The 26,290-nt window shown below is 40.4% G+C and overlaps 1 protein-coding gene across 1 annotated transcript; it reads left to right on the forward strand.

Annotated features, from left to right (window-relative positions):
* Window positions 1-1,084: 1,084 nt before the first annotated feature.
* EDNRB (endothelin receptor type B) lies at window positions 1,085-25,745 on the forward strand. The gene is made up of 7 exons (XM_081085196.1): window positions 1,085-1,796; window positions 17,280-17,392; window positions 17,526-17,730; window positions 19,317-19,466; window positions 19,850-19,983; window positions 20,531-20,639; window positions 23,889-25,745. Exons 1-7 carry the CDS (start codon window positions 1,311-1,313, stop codon window positions 24,021-24,023), a joined length of 1,332 nt encoding a protein of 443 aa, XP_080941322.1. The 5' UTR covers window positions 1,085-1,310; the 3' UTR covers window positions 24,024-25,745.
* Window positions 25,746-26,290: the final 545 nt, after the last annotated feature.

The raw sequence follows: 26,290 nt of genomic DNA on the forward strand, positions 1-26,290 counted from the left end.
GAGCCCAAGCGCGTCACGGAGTGCGTAGAAACGCGCCCTTGGTTTAGGCTCCGGTTTGGAAAACTGAAGGATGACAAATAAACTGCCTCTCGGGACGCGTCTGGGCAGAGACTTGACTTCCCTCTGCAGCGGGCAGTCCTCACTGATGCTGTCCAGGCTTTGCCCAAGGGGAAAGGTTGCGGCGCGGTCGGAAGGCGCGCGCGGGGGGAGGGAGAAGGGCCGGCGGAGATTGATGATGAGGGGATGAATCAAAGTACTTGTCGAGGGACAGCAAAGACCCCGAGTCAACTGGGAAGGCAACACGGTCTGGCATTCATTCCCTCGGCCAGCGTTTCCTCCTGCAGCTGCAGGGCGGCGCGCTCTGCTCCCGGGGCAGGGGACCGAGCTGCGAACCCAGCGCGTCCGGGGGAGGAGCTCCCGCTGGTCTCTCTGAGCCTAGTGCGTCCCATCGCAAGGTAAACAATCTGGCTTGGTGTTGAATTAAAATCAGTGATTAAACCTTGTCCTGGGCTCCAGCTGGGATTGCTAGTTTGAGAATACATACAGATTTAAAAACACCCGTATAGACACACGAATTGAGGTTGGCGTAAAGGTGGGAGCGTGTTTGAAACTACTCGGAGGGGACAGAAGCTTGCGAGTTAATGCTGCTGATAGTCCTCCCAAGCCCGACGGAGCTGAGAAGTCTCCGAGAGGTTCCGCGCCAGCCCGCGCACTCCTGCGGGCGCCGGGGGACCTGAGCGCAGGCAGCCCAGGGCGAGAGCGGCTTTCACCCACCAGGAGGAGTGTTGGCTTTCATAGACCGGGTACCGGGGTTCCCTGCGGAGCAACATGCCAAGCTTGGCACATCCCCTGGTCTCTAGGTGCCTTGATTCCCCAGTCGCCAAGCGTCCTTAGCCAGACGTATGGGCTTCCTCCCGGCCCACCATGAAACTCGGCGATTTGCCTGGGACACCCTCCCCCGCCCCCCCCCTCCCCCCCGCGGCACACCCCTTCCAGAACGCCCCGCCCCACTGCGAGTCATTCACCCTGAGGGGTGGGGAGTGGGTGACGCAGGGGAGAAAAACCACCGGGGAAAGCTGTTTCTGGAAGGACAGTGGACGGATGCAGGCGGGTCACGCCGGCCGGCTTTCCACCGCCGCGCAAACTTGAGTTACTTTTGCGCGCGGACAGGCACGGCGCCGGAGCGATCCGAGCTAGCGGTTGCCAGGGGCGTGGTGGAGGTAGCTGACCCGTGTCCCGTCTGCCTGATTGACCTCCAGACCCCGAACGCTGCAGAGCGGCCACCCAACGCCCACAGGAGCCGCAGCAGCATGCAGCCGCTGCCCAGCCTGTGCGGGCACGCCCTGGTGGCCCTGATCCTGGCCGGCGGCGTGGCGGGAGTCCAGGGACAAGAGAAGGGATTCCCACCGACCGGGGCCACTCCGCCACTTCTGGGGGCCCGAGAGATAATGACGCCCCCTACTAAGACTTCCAGGACAACAGGGTCCAACGCGAGCTGGCCGTGGTCGTCCACACCTCCGCAGACCCCTAAAGCAGGGAAGCCGGCCCGAGCCCCGCCTCACGCCCGCCCCCCACCCCCGTGCGAAGGATTCATTGAAATCAAAGAGACTTTCAAGTACATCAACACGGTGGTGTCCTGCCTCGTGTTCGTGCTGGGCATCATCGGAAACTCCACGCTGCTGAGAATCATTTACAAGAACAAGTGCATGCGAAATGGCCCTAATATCTTGATAGCCAGCCTGGCTCTGGGAGACCTGCTGCACATCATCATTGACATCCCCATCAATGTCTACAAGGTAAAAGGCGCCTGCTACTATCCTGAGGGGAGGGTGACTGGTTAGAGAGCGGGGAATGGGAAAGTCTTTGGCAGGAGCTTACCCAGGAAGATTCATCCCCCTCCTGAAACTCAGTGATCACTGGGACCAAATTTCCTTCTGGTCTTCAGCACCCCCTGCTAAGCGTAGAACCATTGTAGTCCCAGACAGGCAGCATCCACATTACTTGGGAACCTGTTAGAAACGACATGGTATGACCCCACCTCAGACCTGCTCTGGGGGACACACAATATGTTTTATTTTATTTTAAAAGCCCTCCATGTAATTCTGATGAACTGTGAAGACTGAGAACCACTGGTCCTGAAGAATCTTGTCCCTAAGTCCAGCTCACTGGACACATTCTCCCTGCTCAAAATGTGGTCCAAAAGCAGGATTGATATCACCTAAGTGCCTGTTACAACTTCAGGTCCACCCCAAACTTACTAAATCAAACCTGTGTCTTAAGATTCTTAAGTGACTCATGAACACTATTAACCTTGGGAAGCATTTTCTTGGGGGACCCTGGTTTTAGAAAACAAATGGCCTAAAAAAGAAACCTAGACTGGTGAGTAGGAGAATACAGTTCCCCTGCTGTGAATGACTATACTGTTCCTACTCCATATATATATATATATATATATATATATATATATATATATATAGAGAGAGAGAGAGAGAGAGAGAGAGAGAGAGAGAGAATAGAAGAGGAGGGGGTTAGAGAGATAGAAACATCAATGAGAGAGAAACATCATTAATTGGCTGCCTCTTGCATACCCCCGTACTGGGGATGGAGCCTGCAACCCAGGCATGTGCCCTGACCAGGAATCAAACCAGTGACCTCTTGGTTCATGGGTCAACCCTCAACCACTGAGCCACAGCAGCCCAGTTACTGTTCCTACTTTTTATTGGATGCCTACAGTGGGCCAAGCACTGGGATAAGTGTGTCACTTTCCTTTACTCCTTCTGACAGCTCACAAGTGATTATTACTCCATTTTACAGATGATTAATAGTATGTTCATGTGCTCATAATGAGTTAGAGTTGGAGGCAGGAGGCAGGCTAATCTATCAGGTTCCAAAGTGATAGCTGTACCCTACAGATTAGTTCATGGATCAGACCAGGGGCACTGCAAAGGATGGTTTCAGTAGCTAACATTGTTACATGATCACTGTGGGCATCAGAGGAATCAGGCATGGAGAGTAAGGTCAGGACATAAACTCCCACATGACCTAACTCTAGGTGGCTTTGGAACTCCAGACACATCCCAATATCTCTAGGTCTCAGTTTCCCAATTCTACAATAAGGTTGTTGGTGCCCACTTATTGGGGGAGTTTGGTGTTAAGAAAAATAGCCTCAATGAAAGAGCTGGAAATTTTCAAAGGACAGTGTCAACATGTAAAACTGTTTTCCCATCATGATCAGCAATAGAAAGTCACACATAAAAACAGAACCAAAGCGTAAAGAATGGGAATGTGTTTTGCAGATTTGCCTAAAGCTAGTCCTGGATTCAGTGCAGGAAGAAAGAAAAAAAAAAGATGTAATGTTGGTAAAGATTTGTAAGGGATGCTTTGATCTTGTGACAGGAGAAATTATCATAAGGCATGCCTTTAAATTGCCTTCCATGAGTCTCTGAAAATCCAAATAGCCATATTATAAGGGCATTCTAGAGACTTCTGAGGTATAAAGATAGGAATCAGATTATAATCCAGGCCCTAGAAGGAAATACTTGCAGAAATAAGTAGGGATAATAGAAGAAATTCTAAAATTCTGCATGGCAACTAGTGCATATGAACTCTGAGAGTTTTCTGGCAGAAGCACAGGCTGAAATGGGCCCTTAAATTCAGTCACAGATCCATTTGGGCCAGAAGTGACCTGTTTGTTTCTTAAGGAGTCCCACTGACCAAATCTTATCATGCCAACTTGGCAGAGGAATTTGAATTCAACTCATCAAAATGACTTGAGAAACTGTAAAGTACAAAGTTTTGTGAGAAATTTTTAAAATATGTGAAATAGAATGCCTCTCAAAAGGGAGATTACATCTAGTTTTGCTAGGCTTGCACAGAATTTTGTAAAAAGCCAGCGTAGAGAGATCCCAGTAAACCTCACATGTTAGACACCTTCCTAAGTCAGCCAGCAGCTGAAGGACTTATGGAAGCCTGGGCTGAGAGCGATTTCCTTCCGTGTGCTGCTTTCAGACAAGATGTAAGTCAGCTCTGCCAGGACCAGCCACTTTCTCCATCTGGTCAAATGATTGCATTCAATAAGCCAGAGAATATTCAACCCCCAGGGGAGCACACAGGTTTTACTTTCATTTCACATTCCTTTATGATTTCCCTATGGAATACCATTTAGTCTGCTAAAGCTGTCACTGTCCTTCTGAAATAAACTAATGAATCATTACAAATCTGGTCTTCTATAGTGGTCCTAAACAAATCCATCCCAAAGAATTCGGTCCCATCACTATGCTTGCCAGCATTGAATTCTATGTGGTAGTCTTTGGTTGATTTTTATAGTACGCATAAATAGTTGTCATTTGAGGTGTCATATAACAATAATGGCTACCATGCCCTAGGCTACCATGTACCTTATTATGCACTAGGTACTTGGTTCACTTCATTAAATCACTACAACAAAACATGTGGTCACACCCTCTCTCCCCCCCCCCCCGCCCATTTAATGGAGAAATCACCTGTTGGAGAGGTGAAGTCACTTGCCCAGTCACACCACTAGAAAATGATAAAGGTAGGCTTGAGCCCGGGCCATCTAGCCCTGGACCCGGTGGTCCTCCTCGTTCCCCTGCATTGAGTGAGCTCAGACGCGGACGCTTTTCTCCAGCCTGGTGTGCTGTTATGGCTGCATGGGGGAGCACTGGTGGAGTTGTGACACACTCCCACACAGTAGGATACTCAACAAGCATTTTCTGTTTTAATTTGAGTCATGTGAGAATTTCCATCTACTGAAGTCCCCTTCTAATGGTAAAGTGTATAATACTGATAATATCTTTTTACCAAAGGCTTTATTTACCAAAACACCGAATCCAGGACTAGTTAAAAGCCATTGAATATGCTAACTGATTGTGACAACATAGAAGTATGTTTTTTAAAATGCATTGAGAATTTCAGAGTAGCCAGGTATTCTACTTCACAGAAAGTAATTTAAGTGAATTATGCATGCCATTTAAATGTATCCTAAATGGAGGCTTGAGTCTCTAAACCAGTGATTTCTAATTTTCTGGGTTGTTTTTTTTTGTGTGTGAGATGTTACAATTGTCTTCAAGAATCCAGTTAAATATTTATATTACATATAAATAATATGTTATATATAATTTATATATATAAATTGTAATTAATAAATAATACACATATATATACACACACAATTTCTGGGGGCTCATAGAATCCCCAAACCCATTTGTTGGCTCACCAAATGGAATGAATCTATTTCATTAATCTGGAGTTCAGTAGACAAACCACAAAATGTCATAGATCTTGCTGAAGCCCTAGTCCTTGAGACCGTTATAGATGGGACAGGACATCCCAGGGAGGTGCTGCTGTGAGGAGATGGCAAACCTTAGGAAATAGGTCTGCTCTGCCTTGACTACTAGGTTAGCACTAATGTCAAAGCTGTGTGGGAAGCAAAAAAGCTGAGTGTACTTGTGGATGCTGTGAAGGTTTTTATATTGGTTGTTTGGTTGGTTGGTTGGTTTGTCTTAGTTTGGTTAACAGTGATATTCAACAAGCCTTGGTAGCAGCTTAAAGTTAAAATTTCTTTAACTTTTTTTTAACTTCTCAAGAAGTTAAAATTTGTTGAGCAAATGATGAGTTTTTTAAAATTATTTATGGATTTTATTTAACAATGTCACTCTGTGCTCTATTTACATGCAAAACTGAGTTAATGTAGTTAATTCTCAAATACAGCTTCCTTTGCCTGCAAATTGCTTTTGAAAACAAATCTGCTTGTAAACTGATAAGGCAAATATTGATATGGACATTAGTTTGATAAGGATCTGAGTTAATCAGTTGTTCAGTGGAGGTGGAGAGTTTTTTTAAAAGTAGACTGGTGACCTGTTGGAGTGCATTTAGATGGCTTTGCTGTTAGCTTTGTAGGCTACTATTAGAAGCAAGAGGCTGCCTTCATAGCTCTGAGAGGCAAAACTGCTGATGTTTAACGTTTAACTAGTTTAGGAAGGGATACGCCTAACATTAAAATGCTGGCATGTCAAAATGTGGAATTGCTTCACTGAACCCACAAATGAGTTTTGAATCAAGTGACCTTGTCAGGTAATCAGATATTTTCCTCTTGGGAAACGATCCAAACTATCTTTCTGAGCAAAGTCACCTTTCTCACTATTTGATCTTAGACTACTTGTCATACTTAACAAGTTTGTGTGTATTGACTAGTTTCATATCTTAGAAGTAAAAGTTAATGGAACTACATAAAATTTAATTTTTGAAGTTATAATTTTCTGATCAGTAAGCAGAAGTAATGGTATCATTGGTTAGGGGAGTCTAATTTCTTCCAGGGTAATAACAGTTTCTATTTCCAGTTAAGTAAGTGAGATCTTTAACTAATATTTGAATCTTCTGAAATGCTTTAGTAGAATTTTGAACCCAAAATGGAACCTAGATATGAGGAGGAAACTGGTCTTGCAAGGCGTGTCACTGCCCAGGGTGGGGGTGGGGGTGGGGGGATCGTTATCAAACACCTGGGGGCCTTCCAGTAAGCCCACAAAAGGGGGCAGAACCATATCTGTAAGACAAAGACCCCAGAAGATTATAAAAAGCAAAGCCTCTGCATGTTACTTCCCTCTGATTTGGAAATTATTCCTGGAGCCCACTAGTGTTAATAAGTGGGTTCCTCCCTTTCTCTAGGAAGCGTGCTTGGTATTTCTTTGCTCTTCTGTAACAGATACTTCTGAGATTCATTTATTTAAAGCAAAAGAAATTTTAAGGAGAACCAATTAAGCACATTTAATGCATTAGCTTTTTAAAAGTATTAATAAAGAGGAAGAGTATTACTTTGAAAGACCTCAATTCAATTGTCAAATAAAACTAACATTCCTACCCACCTAGCATAGTGCCTGCACTCGTCAATACAAGTCAAGGTCTGGTTGACAAAAGATATTATACATTAGATGTAATGACAGTGGGATTTCTCTAACTTATATTTTTATAATAGTTCAGATGAAAAAGAAGGGGGAAGCTTGCTCCTCTTTCTGTATGAGGATATTGGTCATAAGTGATTAACAGGTTAATAATAGAATTCAAATAATTCAGAAATTCAAGACTTCATCTTCCCAATTTACTGCTTCACACATGGATTCCCATGACAAAATGGTTGGCAAACACTTGGCCTTGGGCAATGAGAGGTTCTTTGGGTTAACTCCATGGTGCTTCTTGTGTTTGCCTTTGATCTACAGCTTGGTCACTTCATAAATCCAAGCCTTTTAAAATGTTAAGGAAATGTTTCTTTCAACGTGGTAAGGCTTCATATCAAAGGCTTTACAATTTTTTTGTAAACGTCATTCAAGATTGAAGATATTTCCATTGCTGTACAAGAGGAAGACATAGCCAAGACTCTGTTGTTTCAGGGCCAAGACACCATGTTCTTCATTTCACAAAGAAAACCATATAAGGTTATCTCCATGTGGCTAATATGCTATAGTTGACTGTTTTTAAAGAAACATGCCAAATGCTAATAAGTGATTAAGTGCTTTAAAGGGTGTTGACAGATAAAGCCTGAGCTGAAATAAGATTCAAGATGTAATTTATGATGTGAAACATTCTCTTTCAGTCCTTGACAAAGTTAAAAACAGGTTGGTTATGTTTGGAAGATAGCTGAGTATGGTGTATGGGTATACAGTTGCCAACAACTTCTCTAATTTTAGACTTCTTTTCTTTTCAGTGCTTTTATTTTAGAGATATTTTTTCTTTCTCTTTCCCTATAGATCCACTGGTGAAAATGTAAACAAATAAGAAAATGGCCAAAATGTGGTGGTAGAAGAAAGAAAGAGGATCATTCTCGAGTCAGACATTTATTAGCAAAGTTGACTTTACTCAAGCAAATTCTCTGCCCCTGAAACTCCCAGCCATAGTCCTGTGTTCTGTCCGGTGTACCTTCTCTACTTCTCTCTTCTTTAACCCCATCGTAGTTTCCAGAAGGGAGGAAAACCTACTCTGGATATTTAGATTGCAGTGTCTTCTTTCTTCTCACTCAGAGCTTTCAAATCATTTTAAAGGGATTTTTGGATGCTCTAGCAATCAAATGTTTTATCTTAGTAACTTACCAGTGTCCCATGAAGAAATCTCCGACTAGAATAAAGTGTAAGTAAGATGCACAATTCCTTAATAAGTTTTGTTGAATTCATTAAGTTTGAGTCTCTTTCTGAACTATGAGGCCATCAGATTACAATTCTTCAGTTTCTTCAACTGTCACGGTGATCTTCTCAGAAGAACCGGCACAAATAAGTGACTCTAATAATAAGCTAGGTTTGTAAACAGCATTTCTTAATGCTCTTTTGATATACTTAATGTGTCAGTGAAAGTTTTTAAGCACAAACTGTAGATCTATATTTTAATTCAGATGATAGGAGAGTAGAAATCCATCTATTTAGTTACCTGTTACAGACATGAGAATAAATTTTATTGTAACACTGGTGGGGAAATGTATTTAAAGTGAGTTTGAATTTCTCCTACGACAAATTTAATTTTTATCTTTTTTCTATCTGTTTGCTACTTTTAGAGATTTTGTTTTAAGTGCCGGGGTGTTTCCCAGCATCTAGAAGGGTTCAGGAATTTGGAGAAGGCGCTGAAGCATAAATTAATAAAGAGACTAGAAATATAATATAAATTTGTAATCCATGGGGGAACCAGAGGAAGCTTAGCTATAGGAACCAAGTTCTCCTGAATCTTCAGACCCCTTGCTCTTTATTAACACAAATTGTCCTAAGGCAAGGCAAATATACATATCAAAGGTTAGAATTTGGTATAAGGTAGGCATTGTTAGTTTTGGGGGAACTGCCTTCAGCGGTTCAGGTGTTTGGCCAGCAGGAGGCAATAACATGTAGATTAAAATGCCCTCAGCTATCTGGCAACAGGCAATAATATTTGCAAATCTTTAGGTGTGGGGAAATGCCCTTAGCTATTCCAGCAGCAGGTAATATGTATTCAGCCCTGCTGAATCCCCAAGTTCCATCCACCTTTTGATGAAACTTCTTGTATTTATGACATGCTGGAATTAGCTTCTGGCATTAAGGAGCCATATACATGGAGCCATCACTTTATTTCAGCAAGCCGTAGATTCTTTTCAGAGTTGTGGAAAGCCCTGTTTTGTGGGTGTACATGCAAGAGATTCCTAGGGAGAGAGCCTCTGTTTTGCACAACTCCAGGAGGCACTGCTCATATTCTGGTCTATTAAATGGCACTCCTGGGGGACAAGCTGACATTATCTCTGACCCACATATTTCTAACCCACATGGCCCAATCTGTAAGAGATTAAATGCATTTTAATGGATGCGGGACGGAACTTGTAATTGATATTTGTCCTCTAGGGTACTGGTAAAATGTATGTCAAGAAACTATTTTCTATGCACTTGACCGGCAGCTTCCCTTAATTCTCTCTGTAGGTATGAATACAAAAAGAAAAGGAGCTCTGACAAGGAAATCCTTGAATGAGCGTGCCCTACATTATTAAAATGCTAGTTCACGTGCAGAAAAACTCTTATCTGCTTCAGGAAGCAGAGATTTAAACACAGAAGAATACACCCTATTCCAAAGTTGTGGAATACAAATACTCCATTATTTCTCTCTTTTGACTCTTACTGTAAAAACATAATACAGTCATTTGAAACAATTGTTCACAGTTCATCATGAGATGGAACGAATAGCAATCTGGCAAAGTAATCCTGGTTTGTCTTCGTTAATACACCGCTCACCTGCCCTCTTAAATGATCATCTCTTGTAGGGTCCCTATGCTTTCTGCATCCATAGCCACCAAATGTGCAACTAAAGCTTCTTATAGAATCCCATTAGATAGTGAGAAACACTGGGTTCTGTTTTGCATCACTCATTTCCTTGACAGGTTTAAGTAGGAGAGAGAGGGTAGAAGAGGAATTTTTACTTTTGACCTTTTCCAGCCTGTTTGGAAGGCAGAACTCCAACAATAGAACAGCCAATCTTCACACCTCCAGGCTCTGGCTGTCTGTGTCAAGAAAACCTGATCATCTCAAAGGGGGAAGACATGGATTAGACAAGACAAAAAAATGCAAAGTTATCTCAATTCTCTAAAGAATTTGTTTCAAATATGAGAACTGAAAAGCTCATGACACGAGTTTCATAAGATTTGCTTTCAAATGAAATTCATTCATTCATCCATTCACACACTCATTCACCTGCTATTCAACAAGCATTTAAATGAGTAACCACTGTATGCCAGACACTGTGCTAGGCATTAAAAATGGAGTAGAATATTCTGAAGCAAGCAGTTAAAACTCAGTGTTCGCTCTTAATTAAAAGAAAAGAAAATGATATATATGGTTAATGAGGCAAATGAACATTTGTTAGTGTAAGATGGTTAACTTTGGAATTTCCAAACTTTATGGGCCTTGATTCCTTTGGGCATTAAGAGTGGTGTGTATTACAGGATTTTCTCCATTTAATTTCTCAAGAATGTAATTTTTAATTAAAAAGAGAATTGAAAAATGTAAATCCCTACTTGGAAAGATTTGTAGGACTCAATACCCTTAAAGAAAGGACATTTATTTCCTGGTCAAGTTATTTATTCTTTTATAAATAAAAGTAAACAATTTTATTACCTAAAAATAATTTTATAATGTAATATAAAAATAATTTATTTGGATTCTGTTTCTTTTGTTTGTTTGTTTTTTCCTTTCTTAAGCAGCTATTCCAACCTAAAGTTATGAAATTATAGCCATCCTTGAATAGAAACCTTATCATCCTTATGGTCATGTGTTTTTTCAGTCTAGTGATTATTTATGTATTTGTGTTTATTCATACAAAAGAAATCTGCTAGAGAAGCAGTATTAGCCTAGGGCAGTGGTTGGCAAACTCATTAGTCAACAGAGCCAAATATCAACAGCACAACGATTGAAATTTCTTTTGAGAGCCACATTTTTTAAACTTAAACTATATAGGTAGGTACATTGTTATTAACTTAATTAGGGTACTCCTAAGGCTTAGGAAGAGCCACACTCAAGGGGCCAAAGAGCCTCATGCGGCTCGCGAGCCGCAGTTTGCCAACCACTGGCCTAGGGAAAGGAGTTAGCACAAGCATAGGCTATCATCTGTCAAATGGACCTCTTACTGCTTATAGGACCCAAAGTAACCAAAGCGCTCCCTTGGATGAGCCATCACAATGTGAAAACCAGCGTCAATTATGGGAGTATATTCTAGCTGGTTCACATATGCTAGATGATAGGTAATAGATATTCAAACTTAATTTTAAAGAAGACCTAAAATTTAATTCATGTAGCAGGGACCTAGAAAAACTTGTTTGATTACATGCTTGATTTGTTTTCAGAATTCAAACCTTGCCCTAAGATAGCTAATTTAATGAGGTAAAGTCCAAAGAAAAAAAGAAATATAAAGAATAAAAATGCCGTTGTTGGATTTATAGTTACAGTTGATCCCTCTTGCAATAAAGACAATCAATCTCTTCCACTAAGAGGAAAGCTACTAGTATATTGTTGGACTTCAACTTGTTAAGTGTTGGATGTCATTATTTTTGTCACTAAATAGTGAAATAATTAATTTCCAGGAATTATAAAAATCCATGAGAACATTTTTAAACCAAATTTTAAAGAGGGCATCTTGATTGAGAGTGATATTTTTTAAACTTCACAACTTTTCTTTCACCCAGTGCTTTGCTTATCATTAAACAAGAAGTTGTTGTCTTTGCATTTTAAATAAGCTCCAAGCACTAAATGGCTCTAAGACTTTCTTGATGGAGGCCACTAAGAAAGATATGAGAATCAGTAATAGGAACGGTTTCTGCTATAAGCTATCTGACTCTTCTCGGTGGGCCCACAAAGCTTTTTGATCAGACAGAGGCTGAGACTGTCAAAGTCATCCTCCTTCTCACTACAAAATAATAGAAGTGACAGTGGGAGCTCATCTTTTGTGGCCCCTAAGGACCAGCAGCATTCAGGCCTAAGAGGCAGAAATCCTGAAAGCTGATAAAGGCTACTGTTCCCTATTTTGTAGTTCCTTTCCTTTTGTAAGCGCAGATTAGAAAATTGTAATCTCTCCGTTATGGTTAGCTTTCTGACTATCTCTGTGTTGAACTTGAAGGGAATTGTTATAATTTTCAGTTTGTGTTTCCCTATCCTCTGTGATAACTTGGGTCAGAGGTTGAGCCACAGGCCTCCCAGTGGTATGAAGGGCAATAGTCCAATTTCGAGGCTGAGCCAAAAACAATAGTAACCGCAAAGCAGGGCCTGGACTCAGTGCAAAGCTCATTTTCATTGGCCAGACTTCTTTCCCTTCAGTGGCCTGGGAGCTCATTCATCTTAAACCATCTGATGGCTGTACTTCTGTGGTACTAATATTTGCATATTTGGAAATAGTTTGAGACAATAAAATACTTGAAACTATCAAAAATATTGGACATTATGTGAATAAAATAGGTTCTTAGAAGAAAGTTTTACTCTGTATCTAGATATTTTACCATTGTTTGACACATAGCCCTGGGTTTAAAAATACTAATAGTGATGTTAATTCTAAACATTCTTTTTTTCTAAGATCAGCTTCTTCAAAACACTAAGACTCTAGAATAAGACCATATGGGTTCAAATGTGGATTTATTACTTAAGTGAGTGACCAAGGATAACTGTATTAGCTGTCGAATGATGAATAGCAAATTACCCCAAAACTTAATGGCTTGAACAATAAGCATTTATAACTCACACCAAGTCTGTGGTTCAGGAATTCAGGAGCCACTGACCCGGTTTTCTCATGGGGTGCAGCCAACATATTGGCAGGGGTTGAAGTCATCTGAAGGATTGCCTCGGGCTGGAGGATCTTTTCTTTAAAAGAAAAATTTTTTTTATTGACTTCAGAGAGAAAGGAAGAGGGGGAGATAGAAACATCAATGACAAGAGTGAATCATTGTTCAGCTGCCTCCTGCATGCTCCCCACTGGGGACAGAGGCCACAACCGGGCATGTGCCCTAACACGAACCTTGACCTCCTGGGTCATAGGTCGATGCTAACCACTGAACAACACTGGTGGGGCTGAAGGATCTTTTTCATTCGCACACCAGGCAAACTAGCACTAGCTGTTTTCAGGAGGTCTCAGTTCCTTATCATGTTGGCCTCTCCGTAGAAGTGAGTGTTCCCTGGCATGGCAGCTGGCCTCCCCAAGAGAGAGCAAGGAGGAAGCCTAATGCCTTTTATGAACTCAGATGTCACACATCATCACTTTCACCACATTCTGTTCGTTAAAAGCAAATCATTAAATTCAACCCACATTCAAGGGGAGGGAAATGGTACTTCATATTTTGAAGGGAGGAGTTTTGTTTTCTTCTTATTATTTTTTCCTGATACATCTAAGGACAATCAGTATGATTAGACAGAATAGTGTCTGGATAATTTATACCAAGCTGGGTCTGGCAGAGCCCTTGTAACCGGCTGGAACCTATTTTTTCTTATGTTTCCAAGGGCAATTGGCAGTTCTTTCAAAGCATCTTGAGTTCATTGCTGGTTCAGACCTGTGATACTTTGAGTCCACCCCATTTTAAGAAAGGACTCCACTTTTCACATGATAAACCTCTCTGAGTTTGCTGACTCCTCACATCTGACATTCAATCCATTAGCAAGTCCTGGTGGATTGCATATACCTGCAAAATATATGCAGTCTCTAACTCATTCTCCTCAGCCCCAGAGCAGCACAAGGTCCAGCTCACCACCTCTCACCAGCACTTCCTTTCTTGACCCCTTTCAATACTACATTGAGCACCCATAGTGATCTTTTTAAAAACATAAATAAAACCATTCTATTGTCCTTTTTTAAAACCTTGCAATGAATTTCCTCAAAACAAACAAACAAAAACAAAACAAACAAAAAACATCAAACAATTTACAACTTCATCTTCTGGATCACTCCTCAACAGTTTCTGCCCCTTCCAACTCACCCAAATTATTTTGACCTCAGGATCTTTGCACTAGCTCTTTCCTCTGCCTCAAATGCTCTTTGCATGGCTTACTCTTTTATTTTAGTCAGGTCCAATTCAAATGTTGCCTCTTCGGATAGACCTTGCTGAGAGGCGTACCAGAAAGTGTGGGGAAGCTTGGGTCTTGGTTGGAAAGTCTGTAAGGAGAAATCTCTGAAAGGTCAATGATCTCTGCCTTGACTTTTCCAAACAAGTATGAGCCCCTGGATGTTTTACTGGAATCTCTATGTTTAGACTTCAAAATATCCTTACTTAAAGAATACTTTTTTCAAGGATACTTACCCTGCTGATAGTATCTAGAGGTGAATTTTATTTCAAGCTGTTGCTATAATAAAAGCCTAAGGAGGCAGGTAAACAGGGCTTTTTGGTTCCTATAGCCAAGAAGCCCTTTACCCCTCTCTTTCACAGAAACATGTGTCAGGGTAGTCATTCATCCATCACTCAGGGCAGTGATGGCGAACCTGACACTTGTGTCAGAGGTGACACGCGAACTCATTTTTTTGGTTGATTTTTCTTTGTTAAATGGCATTTAAATATATAAAATAAATATCAAAAATATTAAGTGTTTTACTATGGTTGCAAATATCAAAAAATTTCTATATGTGACACGGCACCAGAGTTAAGTTAGGGTTTTTCAAAATGCTGACACGCTGAGCTCAAAAGGTTCGCCATTACTGACTCAGGGTCTGCTGGTCAGCCCCAGCAAGAAAGCATCCCCAAACCTACCATACTTCCTTAATATGATGACACTCCCTGTGTTATCATCTTCAATATTTATGTGTTTTTTGTCTGCCTCCCTTACTAGACTGTAAGCCCCATAAAAACAGGGAGTTTTCCTTGTTCACTGATATGATATGCACCCTGACCTCAGAATGCTGCCTGGCACACAGTTATGAGTCAATTAATTAATCCAGGAATCCCTAGTCAGACCTACAGATATATTTTGTTAATACAATGTTACCTGACAGTGTTTTTTAAAAATATTGTTTAGTTGACAACTTTTATAAACTATGGGATTTCATATAAAAACTAGAGTCCCGGTGCACAAATTTGTGCACCAGTGGGATCCCTCAGCCTAGCCTGTGGGATTGGGCCGAAACCATCTCTCCAACATCCCCCGAGGGGTCCTGGATTGCAAGAGGGTGCAGACCAGGCCAAGGGACCCCACTGGTGCATGATTGGGGCAAGGGAGGGATGCGGGAGGTTGGCCAGCCAGGAAGGGACCATAGGAGGATTCTAGTGCATGTCCAGCCTGTCTCACTCAGTCCTGATAAGCTGGGCCCCAGCAGCAAGCTAACCTACAGGTCAGAGTGTCTGCCCTCTGGTGGTCAGTCACATTATAGCATATCATTAGCATATTACACTTTGATTGGTTGAACAGATGACCAGACACTTAGCATTTTAGGCTTTTAGTATATAGGATTCCCAGTTGGGGCTAAAAATTAAGAGGCTTTTTTTGTTTGTTTTTAGAGTCCTTTGGCAAAAATCATGTCATGTTTACTAGCAGCTGCTCCTTTTAGACAGGATTTACCCCAGACCCCACCACTCCCTATTGTATTCCTGACACCGATGACCTTCTTACCTCTGGTTCCCTTCACTCCTCTGTATTACCTGCCTGGCCCTGCAGGCTTTTAGGACCCTAGAATAAGCATATTTATGGTAAATTTTCCAATATTTGTCCTACATATCAGTGCAATTTTTCATGTAAAACTTATAAATGAAATTGGTCCCATGTTGAATTTCCAACTCATATTCAGACACATTTGGTGCCATCCTAATTATAGAACAATCACCCAGCTTAACAAACTTTACAAAGAACTTTCACTAATAAAAGAAAGGAAAGACTCAATTGTGTTTCAAAATAGTTTTTACTTTTAGAAGGTTATTTTTAAAAACATTAAAAAAGAAAACATAGATTTCAAATACTTTTCTTTATTTTCAAAACCTCATGAACATTCGATCCAGATGTTTACCTAAAGTGATTCATTTACCAGTGTGGGGCACACCCAGTTGTCCTAAAAAAGAAAATAACTGAGTTTAACAATAGATGGTTACATAGTCTGAAGTCAGATCGAGAAAATACATATATGTATATAAGAGCAATAACTATGCCTTTTTCCTCATTGTATAACCGGTTCCTATGTTTATATTAGGGACTTGAATATATAGTAAGCATCTGCTATTTCTCCGGAACTGTATTAAGCAGCTGCAGAACCCATATTCTGTAAAATTTCTAGAAGTGCCAGACAGCAAAAACTAAACAAAACAAACAAGTAAATGTTATAACATAAGCAATAGGAGTTGATAAGTACTATAGATAAAAAAGAAAGTGGAGTAGGGTAAGTAGAAGGGGACGCCTGACTGGTTACTGCTCTTAACAGTGTGGTCAGGGTAGGTCATGTTAAAAAGATGATATTTGAACAAGACCAAAGAAGGCACGGGAGTTTGCCCAGTGTATCTGTGGGGAAAGAGACTTTCAGGATAAGGAAAGATCTAGAGTAAAGTCCAAAGGCAGCAGCATGCCTACTCAGGCTGAGTTACTATGCAGTCAAGTAATTGACTAAGGTAAAGGATACGTTCTTTGTTCTTTACCTTAGTCAATTACTAGGTAAATTGACCAACAGGAGAACTGTGTTCTTCTTAGCTAAGGAACATTTATCACCTATTTTTAATTAAATTATTTTAATTTGACCATGACCTAAGCATTAGGGACTCCATAACAGTGTAAGAGACATTCATGGAACTTTAGCTTCACATTTGTAAGGGGAGCTGGCCCCAGTTGGCCCCTCAATGGAAATCTTGACCCTAAGCTACTATAGATGCATAGCAAACTCTTAGGAACTGGCTGCATTTTCTTTTCTTTTTTTCAATATGTCTTCACTGATTTTAGAGAGAGAGGAAGGGAGAAAGAAAGAGAGATAGAAATATCAATGAGAAAGAAACATTGATTGGCTGCTTCCTGCATGACCCCTGTTGGGGATGCCACCTGGGCATGTGTCCTGACGAGGAAACCACCTGGTGATCTCCTGGTGCATGGGACAATGCCCACCCAACTGAGCCACACCGCCCGGGCCAGCTGCATATTCATTATTCCCAGCACACTCTCCTGTTTCATATATCAAACATTGGTGCTTTCCGAAGGAGTAGTCCATGAGGAAAAGAATAAGAACTGAAATTTGGTGTCTTACTCTGCATGTTAAGTACTCTCTGCTACATAATGCAGTTCAGAGGGGGACTCATGAAAATCTCCCTAATAGAGCTTCATGTCTCCTCAACGCAGCTACTCGCAAGCGGCTGGCCCTTCGGAGTTGAGATGTGCAAGCTGGTGCCTTTCATACAGAAGGCCTCTGTGGGGATCACTGTGCTGAGTCTGTGTGCTCTGAGCATTGACAGGTAAGAGCAGATATTTAAGTCAGGTATATCCTGAACACTCTATAGTAACTGCTGTGTTACTTAGAAAATAGCTATAAAATTCACTAAAACCAGGCTCTGCCAGATGGACAAACACTTCTATTTCGCTCTTCAGGTATCGAGCCGTTGCATCTTGGAGTCGAATTAAAGGAATTGGAGTTCCAAAATGGACAGCAGTAGAAATTGTTTTGATTTGGGTGGTCTCTGTAGTTCTGGCTATCCCTGAAGCTGTGGGTTTTGATATGGTTCCCACTGACTACAAAGGAAGTCCTCTGCAAGTCTGCATGCTTCATCCCATTCAGAAAACAGCCTTCATGCAGGTAAATTTTACTCCCCCCCCGCCCCCTGCTTTCTGTTCTCGCTTTATAAATATTTAGCTATTTTCCCCCTGATTTCTCTTCCTTGGAAGTTATTGATTTATGACTGTCCTTGGCATAAATTAAGAGTGTAGGTCCCAGGACTGAGGGTTAACAATGACTGACGACCCAAGCTGCAAGAAGCTGGGTGCCTATTTCTCCAAGAATCCCCTGGCATTCAGAGATACAGATAAACCAGGTTCATATGAGAAAATCAATCTGAATTTATAGCTTTTCTACTCAAACCCCACAAGGACCAGCAACTACTACATTTTTTTTGCATAAGACAGCACAGCAATCATCAGAGGGAGTAGATAGTGTGCAGTGATTGATCAAGTAGAAGTTTCCCTGGTATAGATGGATTCTGAATGGCAAGCCTGTCCCCTCTAAAGGGAAAGATATCATTGCAAAGAAGCTTTCATCTTGGCCATTTATTCAAGAACATTTAATCAGGTGATAGGAAAAGGATGCAATGCTGGTCACCAGAAGATAGATCCTAAGTGTAAAAAGCTCTTCCCAGCAGAATGAGTGAAGAAGAGTTCATGCAGAGGGGGCTCATCTAAGGATCACCAATGATTATTTTCCATTTCATATCTAAGAAGACTATATAAAACTTTATGAATTCTATATATTATGATAATCAAAAGGTTAAAGAAGGATATTAATGTAAACTTGGGAATGAAATTGCTGTCTTCTTGTTTCTTATTAGTTAAAAGAGGAAAAAGTACTGCATTGATTGTATAAGTTCTGCTCCCACACAGACATGTCTGGAGTAACAATTTTATAAAGAACAGAAAAAAAAAAAAAAGAAGAAAGGGTTGCTTTGATTTTTTTTAATTGATTGGTTAGATTTATACATTACAGAGCTAAATGATTAACATAAACCTTTTTTTGTATCTGTTTTTCCCATGAAATGAATGTGTTAAGAAGTGAAAATTTCCCATAGACACTATGATATTTTTACATACTCAGATGTAGTATTTCATACAAAGAATAGCTTAAGGAAAACTAGTTTTTGTGAAGACAAAAGTATCTAAATTACCAATTATTTAAATTCTGTCTAACTGATTAAAGTTTAAAACATATTTATAGCCAATTGCTTTCAAGAACTGAAATGCCTTTTAGGAAAAGTTTGTTTTATTTAATAGCAGTACTTAATTATTTGTTAATATGTGACCTGAAAGAGTCTATATAGTGTTTATAAAATAGATCTACAGTACTTTAGGAAATAATTATTCCATGATGATTTTTTTAAATTTAACATTTGCTATATAGAATTTTTTTACCGAGAATATTAATCATGAAATTCTCTCTTCCCACAGACTCAGATAGAGATCAGGCAGACAGCTCTTGTGGGAGGGTTATTGGGGGTGGAGAGATTGAGAAAAAAAAAAAAGAGAGAAAGAACTGATGGACATGGACAAGAATGTGGTATTGGGAAGTAAGGGGGACTGGTGGAGGTAGAAGAGAGTATGGGGGGGGGGGTGATAAATGGTGATGGGAAAAATAAAATAAAATAAAGAGAGAATGAAATTCTCTCTTCCCCACAGTTTTACCAGAAAGCTAAAGATTGGTGGCTATTTAGTTTCTATTTCTGCTTGCCATTGGCCATCACTGCACTTTTTTATACCCTGATGACCTGTGAAATGTTGAGAAAGAAGAGTGGCATGCAAATTGCTTTGAACGATCACTTAAAGCAGGTAAGAAAGTAGAACTATTTCTAACTCATGATTACAATTATGATTATGGTTGTAAATAACAAAAGTACTATGATGATATATTAAAATTATTATATACTAGAGTATATCTCCTTGTTCTTGCTCAGGTATTTTTTTTATATTACCTATCTAGACATAGTCTATATAATCTAAAGAACCTAGAGAGAGCTATTACTCTTCAAATATGAATCCCTAGTCATTTTAGTTTTAATTCATATTAATTATTCAATTTAAAGCTCAGTGTCCTGAATTTTTGCAAATGCCACTGCCCTTTGTATACAATATTAAATATTCGGTTTGGGAAAGGAGAACACTGTGATTACAATGAGCCATCATTTCAGGGTCTGACTATGTTTTTATTTCAGAGACGGGAAGTGGCCAAAACAGTATTTTGCCTGGTCCTTGTCTTTGCCCTGTGTTGGCTTCCCCTTCACCTCAGCAGGATTTTGAAGCTCACTCTCTATGATCCGAGTGATCCCAAAAGATGTGAACTTTTAAGGTAAGAAAAGTAAAATAGAGATAGTTTTGTAAATAAATGCCACACAGAAATTTTCATTGATCCTTTTCATAGGCAGAAAGAGAAAGTAGCATTTTTCTGATCCTTAGGGAGCAATTAAGATTCCCATTTTTTTACCGTCACTTCTATTTTAAAAGAAAGAGTAAAGGGGACTTAGGAGAACACTGGGAACAGAGAGCCAGAATTACCTACATAAGTGTATGGCGTGCTTGGAAATATCCAGTCTGATTCTCCTTTGCACATTGTAAAACATTCCTTTTCAGCCAGCCCCAGCACTTCTAAATACAGTTTTATTTTAAAGGGGAGAATTGGGCATGGTATGGGGAGGGTGTGTGGGATGGCAGAGGCAGAGAATAAGAAAAAGAGAGACAGAGGGACAGAGAAGTCACTATCAGCAAAGACCAGTAATAAAGTCAAAACAATTGTGTATATGGGTAATTTTTTTCTTCATAAAAACACAACAGTCTGTAAAGAATACGTGCTCAGAGCAGCACATTTTTCACAGACAGGTTTTGGGTTATTTTTGCAGCTTTTTCTTGGTATTGGACTACATCGGCATCAACACGGCCTCCCTGAATTCCTGCATTAATCCGATAGCTCTGTATTTGGTGAGCAAAAGATTCAAAAACTGCTTTAAGGTAAGAGAGTATTCCAAAATAAAATGGTCTTTTAAATCTGGCTTCAAATATATCTCTTCTAATCTAATCTAATCTAATCTAATAAAAGAGAAACATGCAAATTGACCATACCTCCGCTACATCCCAAGCCATGCCCACCAGCCAATCAGAGCAACTATATGCAAATTAACCCAACCAAGATGGCGGCCAGCAGCCACGGAGCTGGAGTGAGCAGGAGGCTTGGTTGCCCCAGCAATGGAGGAAGCCAAGCTTCCTCCCTGCCCTGGCTGGCTGTGGCCACTGCTCAAGGCAACAAAGTTTCAATTATAGAAGATAAATAAATCCCAGATACCTGCTTCCAGCCAGGCTCCACTGGGAGCTTGGGTGGCTGGGGGTTGTGGCCAGCCTGCAAACAGCCATCAGCCCCTCACCCAGAATGGCCAGGCACCCCAGTAGGACCCCCCCCCCACCCTAAAGGGGGTGTGGCCAGCCTGAAAATGGCCCTCAGCCCATCACTCAGGCTGGCCAGGCACCCCAGGGGGACCCCACCCTGTAGGGGCTGTGGCCAGCCTGCAAACAGCCATCAGCCCCTCACACAGGCTGGCCACGCCCTCATGGGGTGAGGTTCCTCACTGGGGGGCTTGGCCAGCCTGCAAACAGCCATCAGCCCCTCACCCAGGCTGGTAAGGCACCCCAGCAGGGATCCCCACCCTGAAGGGGCTGTGGCCAGCCTGCAAACAGCCATCAGCCCCTCACCCAGGCTGGCCAGGCACGCCAGCAGGGACCCCCACCCTGAAGGGGCTGTGGCCAGCCTGAAAATGGCCCTCAGCCCCTCAGCTAGGCTGGCCAGGCACTCCAGAGGGACCCCCACCCTGATCTGGGACACCCTTCAGGGCAAACCAGCCAGCCCCCACCCATGCACCAGGCCTCTATCCTATATAATAAAGGGGTAATATGCAAATTGACCCTAACAGCAGAACAACTGGGAATGACTGGTCACTATGACACACACTGACCACCAGGGGGAAGACGCTCAATGCAGGAGCTGCATCCTGGTGGTCAGTGTGCTCCCACAGGGGGAGCTCTGCTCAGCCACAAGCCAGGCTGATGGTTGCCAGTACAGCGGTGGTGGTGGGATCCTATCCCGCCTCCTCAGCAGCGGTAAGGATATCCAACTGCAGCTTAGACCCTCTCCTCGCTGGCTAGTGGACATCCCCTGAGGGCTCCCGAGCTGCCAGAGGGATGTCTGACTGCCAGCTTAGGCCCAATCCCCTTGTGAGCAGGCCTAAGCCAGCAGGTGGACATACCCTATGAGGCCCCAGACTGCAAGAGGGCACAGACCGGGCTGAAGGACCCCCCCAAGTGCACAAATTTTTGTGCACCGGGCCTCTAGTCTATTAATATTTCTATTCAGAAAGCTCTAGTAAATTTACAGTTTTCCCTTGTTACTAGACCATGGATGATTTTTTTTTTTTAATATATGATTTTTGCCCTAGCTGGTTTGGCTCAGAGCATAGAACATCGACCTGCGGACTGAAGGGTCCCTGGTTTGATTCCGGTCAAGGACATATGCTGGGTTGTGGGCTCCATCCCCAGTGGGGGGGCATGCAGGAGGCAGCCAATCAATGATTCTCATCATTGATGTTTCTACTCTCTCTCCCTCTCCTTTCCTCTCTGAAAATCAATAAAAATATATTAAAAAAAATAAATAAAATATGAGTTTTGCTCACATATCACTAGAGTTGATTTCCACCTAGTCAACCACTCCTTACTGCTTCAACCAATCAGTTGTACTTAGAATTGTTTAGAAAAGTAATAAAAATTACATGCTTTGATGTCTGACAGACATCATGTGATAAATAAGAGCTAACCCTGAATTAAATACACTCATCTCATTTGGAGTAGATTTTGGACTGACTGTGCAGAACAATTTGAAGTATAACTACATTGGTCTCTTTTTCACATGGACATGAGAAGAGCAAATCAAACAAAGAAACTGAATTCAGGTTCTAGCTCTTCTTTTCCAACTTCTTAGCAGGGATGTGCTACTTGATGTGGAATATGTTTAGTTATTTCTCATCTGGCTGCTTGCATTGTTACATTCATATGTCCATCCATTCACTCCTTTGACAATCTAGCATAGAAAAAAGTATTTCCTCCCCTTCAGTGGAAACGATCCATTTGTCCCTGGTAATTCATTATTGGAAAGTCAAGAACTTAGCTTTCTTGTAAACTCTAAGGCAGTCTATAAAAGTCTTTGCCCACCCATAAGCTCATAGATTTTAGAGCTAGGAGAAAATGTACATTAAGATCAACTCCTTCATTTTATAGAAGAGAGAACAATGGGCCTCCCATTTCCTTATACATATAGATTTTCAGAAAACAAATAGAATAAACAAAGTTTTGAATATTTAAAAATCCAGGGAAAAATGGATAAATAAAACTGAGACACTTATATACTTTATAGTGTATCATGTAGCAGTATTGAATAGGCACATGAGAACAGCATGTGGTTGAAAACACTGGCAATGTAATATTAAGTTCATTGATATGGAAAGATGTCTATGACACTGTCAAGTGAAAGAAAGCCAACTGTGAATAGTACATATAGTACAATTTTATTAAAATTAATTATGCACATAATTACACACACACGCTCATGTACAGTCATGTATATATATATGTACATGGTGATATTTCTGCTTGCATAAGAAAAAGTCTTGATTTACATATTTATAAAAATTAAGAGTATTTCTCAAGTAGTCAAGGGTAAATATCAAGAATTAAGAGTGGCTTCCTTTTTTATGTTAATTAAAATGTGGGAATTTTAATTTTATACATTTTTCCTTCTTTGTATCTTCTAGCCTAAAAATAATTATCATCTGCTACTTATGTAATTGCATGTTTTTTTTAAATATCTAGTTTTTATTGACTTCAGAGAGGAATGGAGAGAGAGATAGAAACATCAATGATGAGTGAGAATCATTGACTGGCTGCCTCCTGCAAACTTCTCACTCAGGATGGAGCCCACAACCTGGGCATGTTCCCTGACCGGGAATGGAACCATGACCTCCTGGTTCATAGGTGATGCTCAACCACTGAACCATGCCGACTGGGCTAATTACATATTTTTAAGTGAAAAAATAAGAGAGCACAAAAGTGGCCCAAGAATTCCCAATCATGCAAAGAAAGTCAGAGTCCTAGGGAGTAGGAGGAGTCGTGACAATATAACTGATGTAAATATATAACGAGTGCCTTTGTTTTGTCCAGTCATGCTTATGCTGCTGGTGCCAGTCATTTGAAGAAAAACAGTCTCTGGAGGAAAAGCAGTCGTGCTTAAAGTCCAAAGCTAATGATCAAGGATATGACAACTTCCGTTCCAGTAATAAATACAGCTCATCTTGAAAGAAGGAATCATCATTTAATTCCACGTTCCTCATTTTGGACAGAAGCGATTAAGATAATGAGGCATTTGCCAAATCAAAACAAACTGTGTGTTTGCACAAAACAATGGAAAAATTTAAGAGTGATTATCTTCTTAACACTCACAGTTACACATGACATTGTATAAGCTGTTTACAGTCTAAAAAGAAAAGCAGTGAGAATTAAGAAAGCTTTCATTGTGAAAGCTCTTAATTTTTTACAGTCAGCACTTCAATGTAGCTCTTAATAACTTCTAGTATATTCATACATCACTTACATTTAAATTGAGCTCACTCAGAATTTCTATTAGAGAGATTTATTTTTAAATTAATGTGAATCTGATATAAAGAAAAAATGTGTCACTGTAAAACAGAATCTTTAAATGAAGTTTAAATCAATTAATTAAAAATTTTAGTAATTCTATTTAAAAAGCTCTTTTATTAATAGTGTCACACCATTGGTTGGACTATTACTGGATGCAAAATGTATAAGCAGTTTAGCTGGTGTATGATGTTGTTTTTTTGACATTGGAAACATTTAAATGATCAGAAGGAAGTATCAGAGAAATACAAGTTTTTGAAAGTCATTTAACTTTTTATATTCAGGTGAGATCAAATGTCACAAACAGAAAGAGAAAGTCGAGAATGCTGTCTCAAAAGGCTACTTTAAAATCTCTCATTTAAGAAATCTGCGAAGAAAATGCTACCTACAATTTGTTCAGGATTCTCAAAACAGTCTTCTTTTAATATTACTATTATAGTTTAAACACTAGTTGTTTAGTTTTCTCATCAGTAAATACTTTGCTACAATACACAATGTGTAGGTGATTAAACTAAGGGCAGGTCCCAGGTTCCTATCCTTATAATGGAGGGATGCTAGTAACCCCACAATGGACAGAATGTGACTTGCCTGGAGCAGTGTTCACATGGCAAAGGAGAAGGCAGCATCCTCTCTCACTCCTGCTGTAGATAAAATGGTTTCTGGCATATGCATAGAAATTAGAATAATATTTTTTAAGATCACACAAATTAGGCAATTTAACAGCTTATTACTGATTTTTATATTATCTTTGTAACTAATAGAAAAAAGTTCTTGACGTGGTGCTTTTCTGTCACAGGCAAAACTGTCTTTTTGAGACAATAAGAACAACCTACTTTGTGCATTCTTGCTTAATTCTTTCATCTCTGTAGCAAAATGCCTTATGTTAACTTGGGATGAGATGTGTGTGAAAGCACAAGAGAACACTAAAGAGAGAGGAAATGGGGGGTGGGGGGTGGGAACTAACCCATGGGGACAGAGTCCCATTCTTAGCCTCACTTTCGTCACTGCCCCGTCACATAGATGCAAAAGGTCCTGATTCGGTTCCAGCAAAACACAGTGCAATGTTCTCAGAGTGACTTGAGGAACAAATTGGGCCCAAGAGCTTTAACTCACTCTTAAAATATAACAGAGTTTCCACTTTATTTTCTTTTGGTAATCCAGGGCCACATGTTGGAAATAAACTGGCCAAGTTGCTTTCTGCCAGCATCTAATTGATGATACAGCAAGCCCAATCCCAATGATATGGCTCCAAAGAAAGGACAATAATTAATTCACATGCCACCTGAATTCTACTTACAAATCCCTCACAGTCTTTTTTGTATTAATTTCTTCCCAATTATTGTCTGTTATCACAAAAGACATTTCAAGCTTTGGATTTTAAGCAAAAAAAAAAAAAAAAAATAGGCTAATATTTTCACAGTTTGTTAATAAATTTTTATTTAAGTTTTAGTTAATTTTTATTATCATATACTGAGTTTTGGTTTTTCTCCTCATTTACATCCTTAATAGTCTTTCTTCATGTCAGAATTGTGGTCTGTAAGCATTTTGCCAGATCTTAAAATTGCACACAGAGTTTATAAAGACACTATTTTTCATGAAATTGTGTTCAGCAGCTTTTCTAAAAATGTTTGGTGAACATGATTTCTTGGCATAATTAAGATCAAGATAGAAAAAGTTACCACTGTTTAACCTTAAGACATATTTCCTAGTATTAATTGTACAATATAGCAACAGACAAAATGTTAACAAGGGCATTAAAATGTAAAATATTTATGAGCAATTTTAGCCTATTTTCTCCTTTATACATTGCTAATAGGGGTGCATGTTCAAACACCTTTGAGTATTGACAGCTTATATATGGCCAAAGGGCTATAGTTTGTAGCAAAGCATGTATATGCTGTGACTAACTTTAGAAAATTGTAATGATT

This window comes from Myotis nattereri (assembly GCF_964212035.1).
Source record: "Myotis nattereri genome assembly, chromosome: 2".
Taxonomy (NCBI): Eukaryota; Metazoa; Chordata; class Mammalia; order Chiroptera; family Vespertilionidae; genus Myotis; species Myotis nattereri.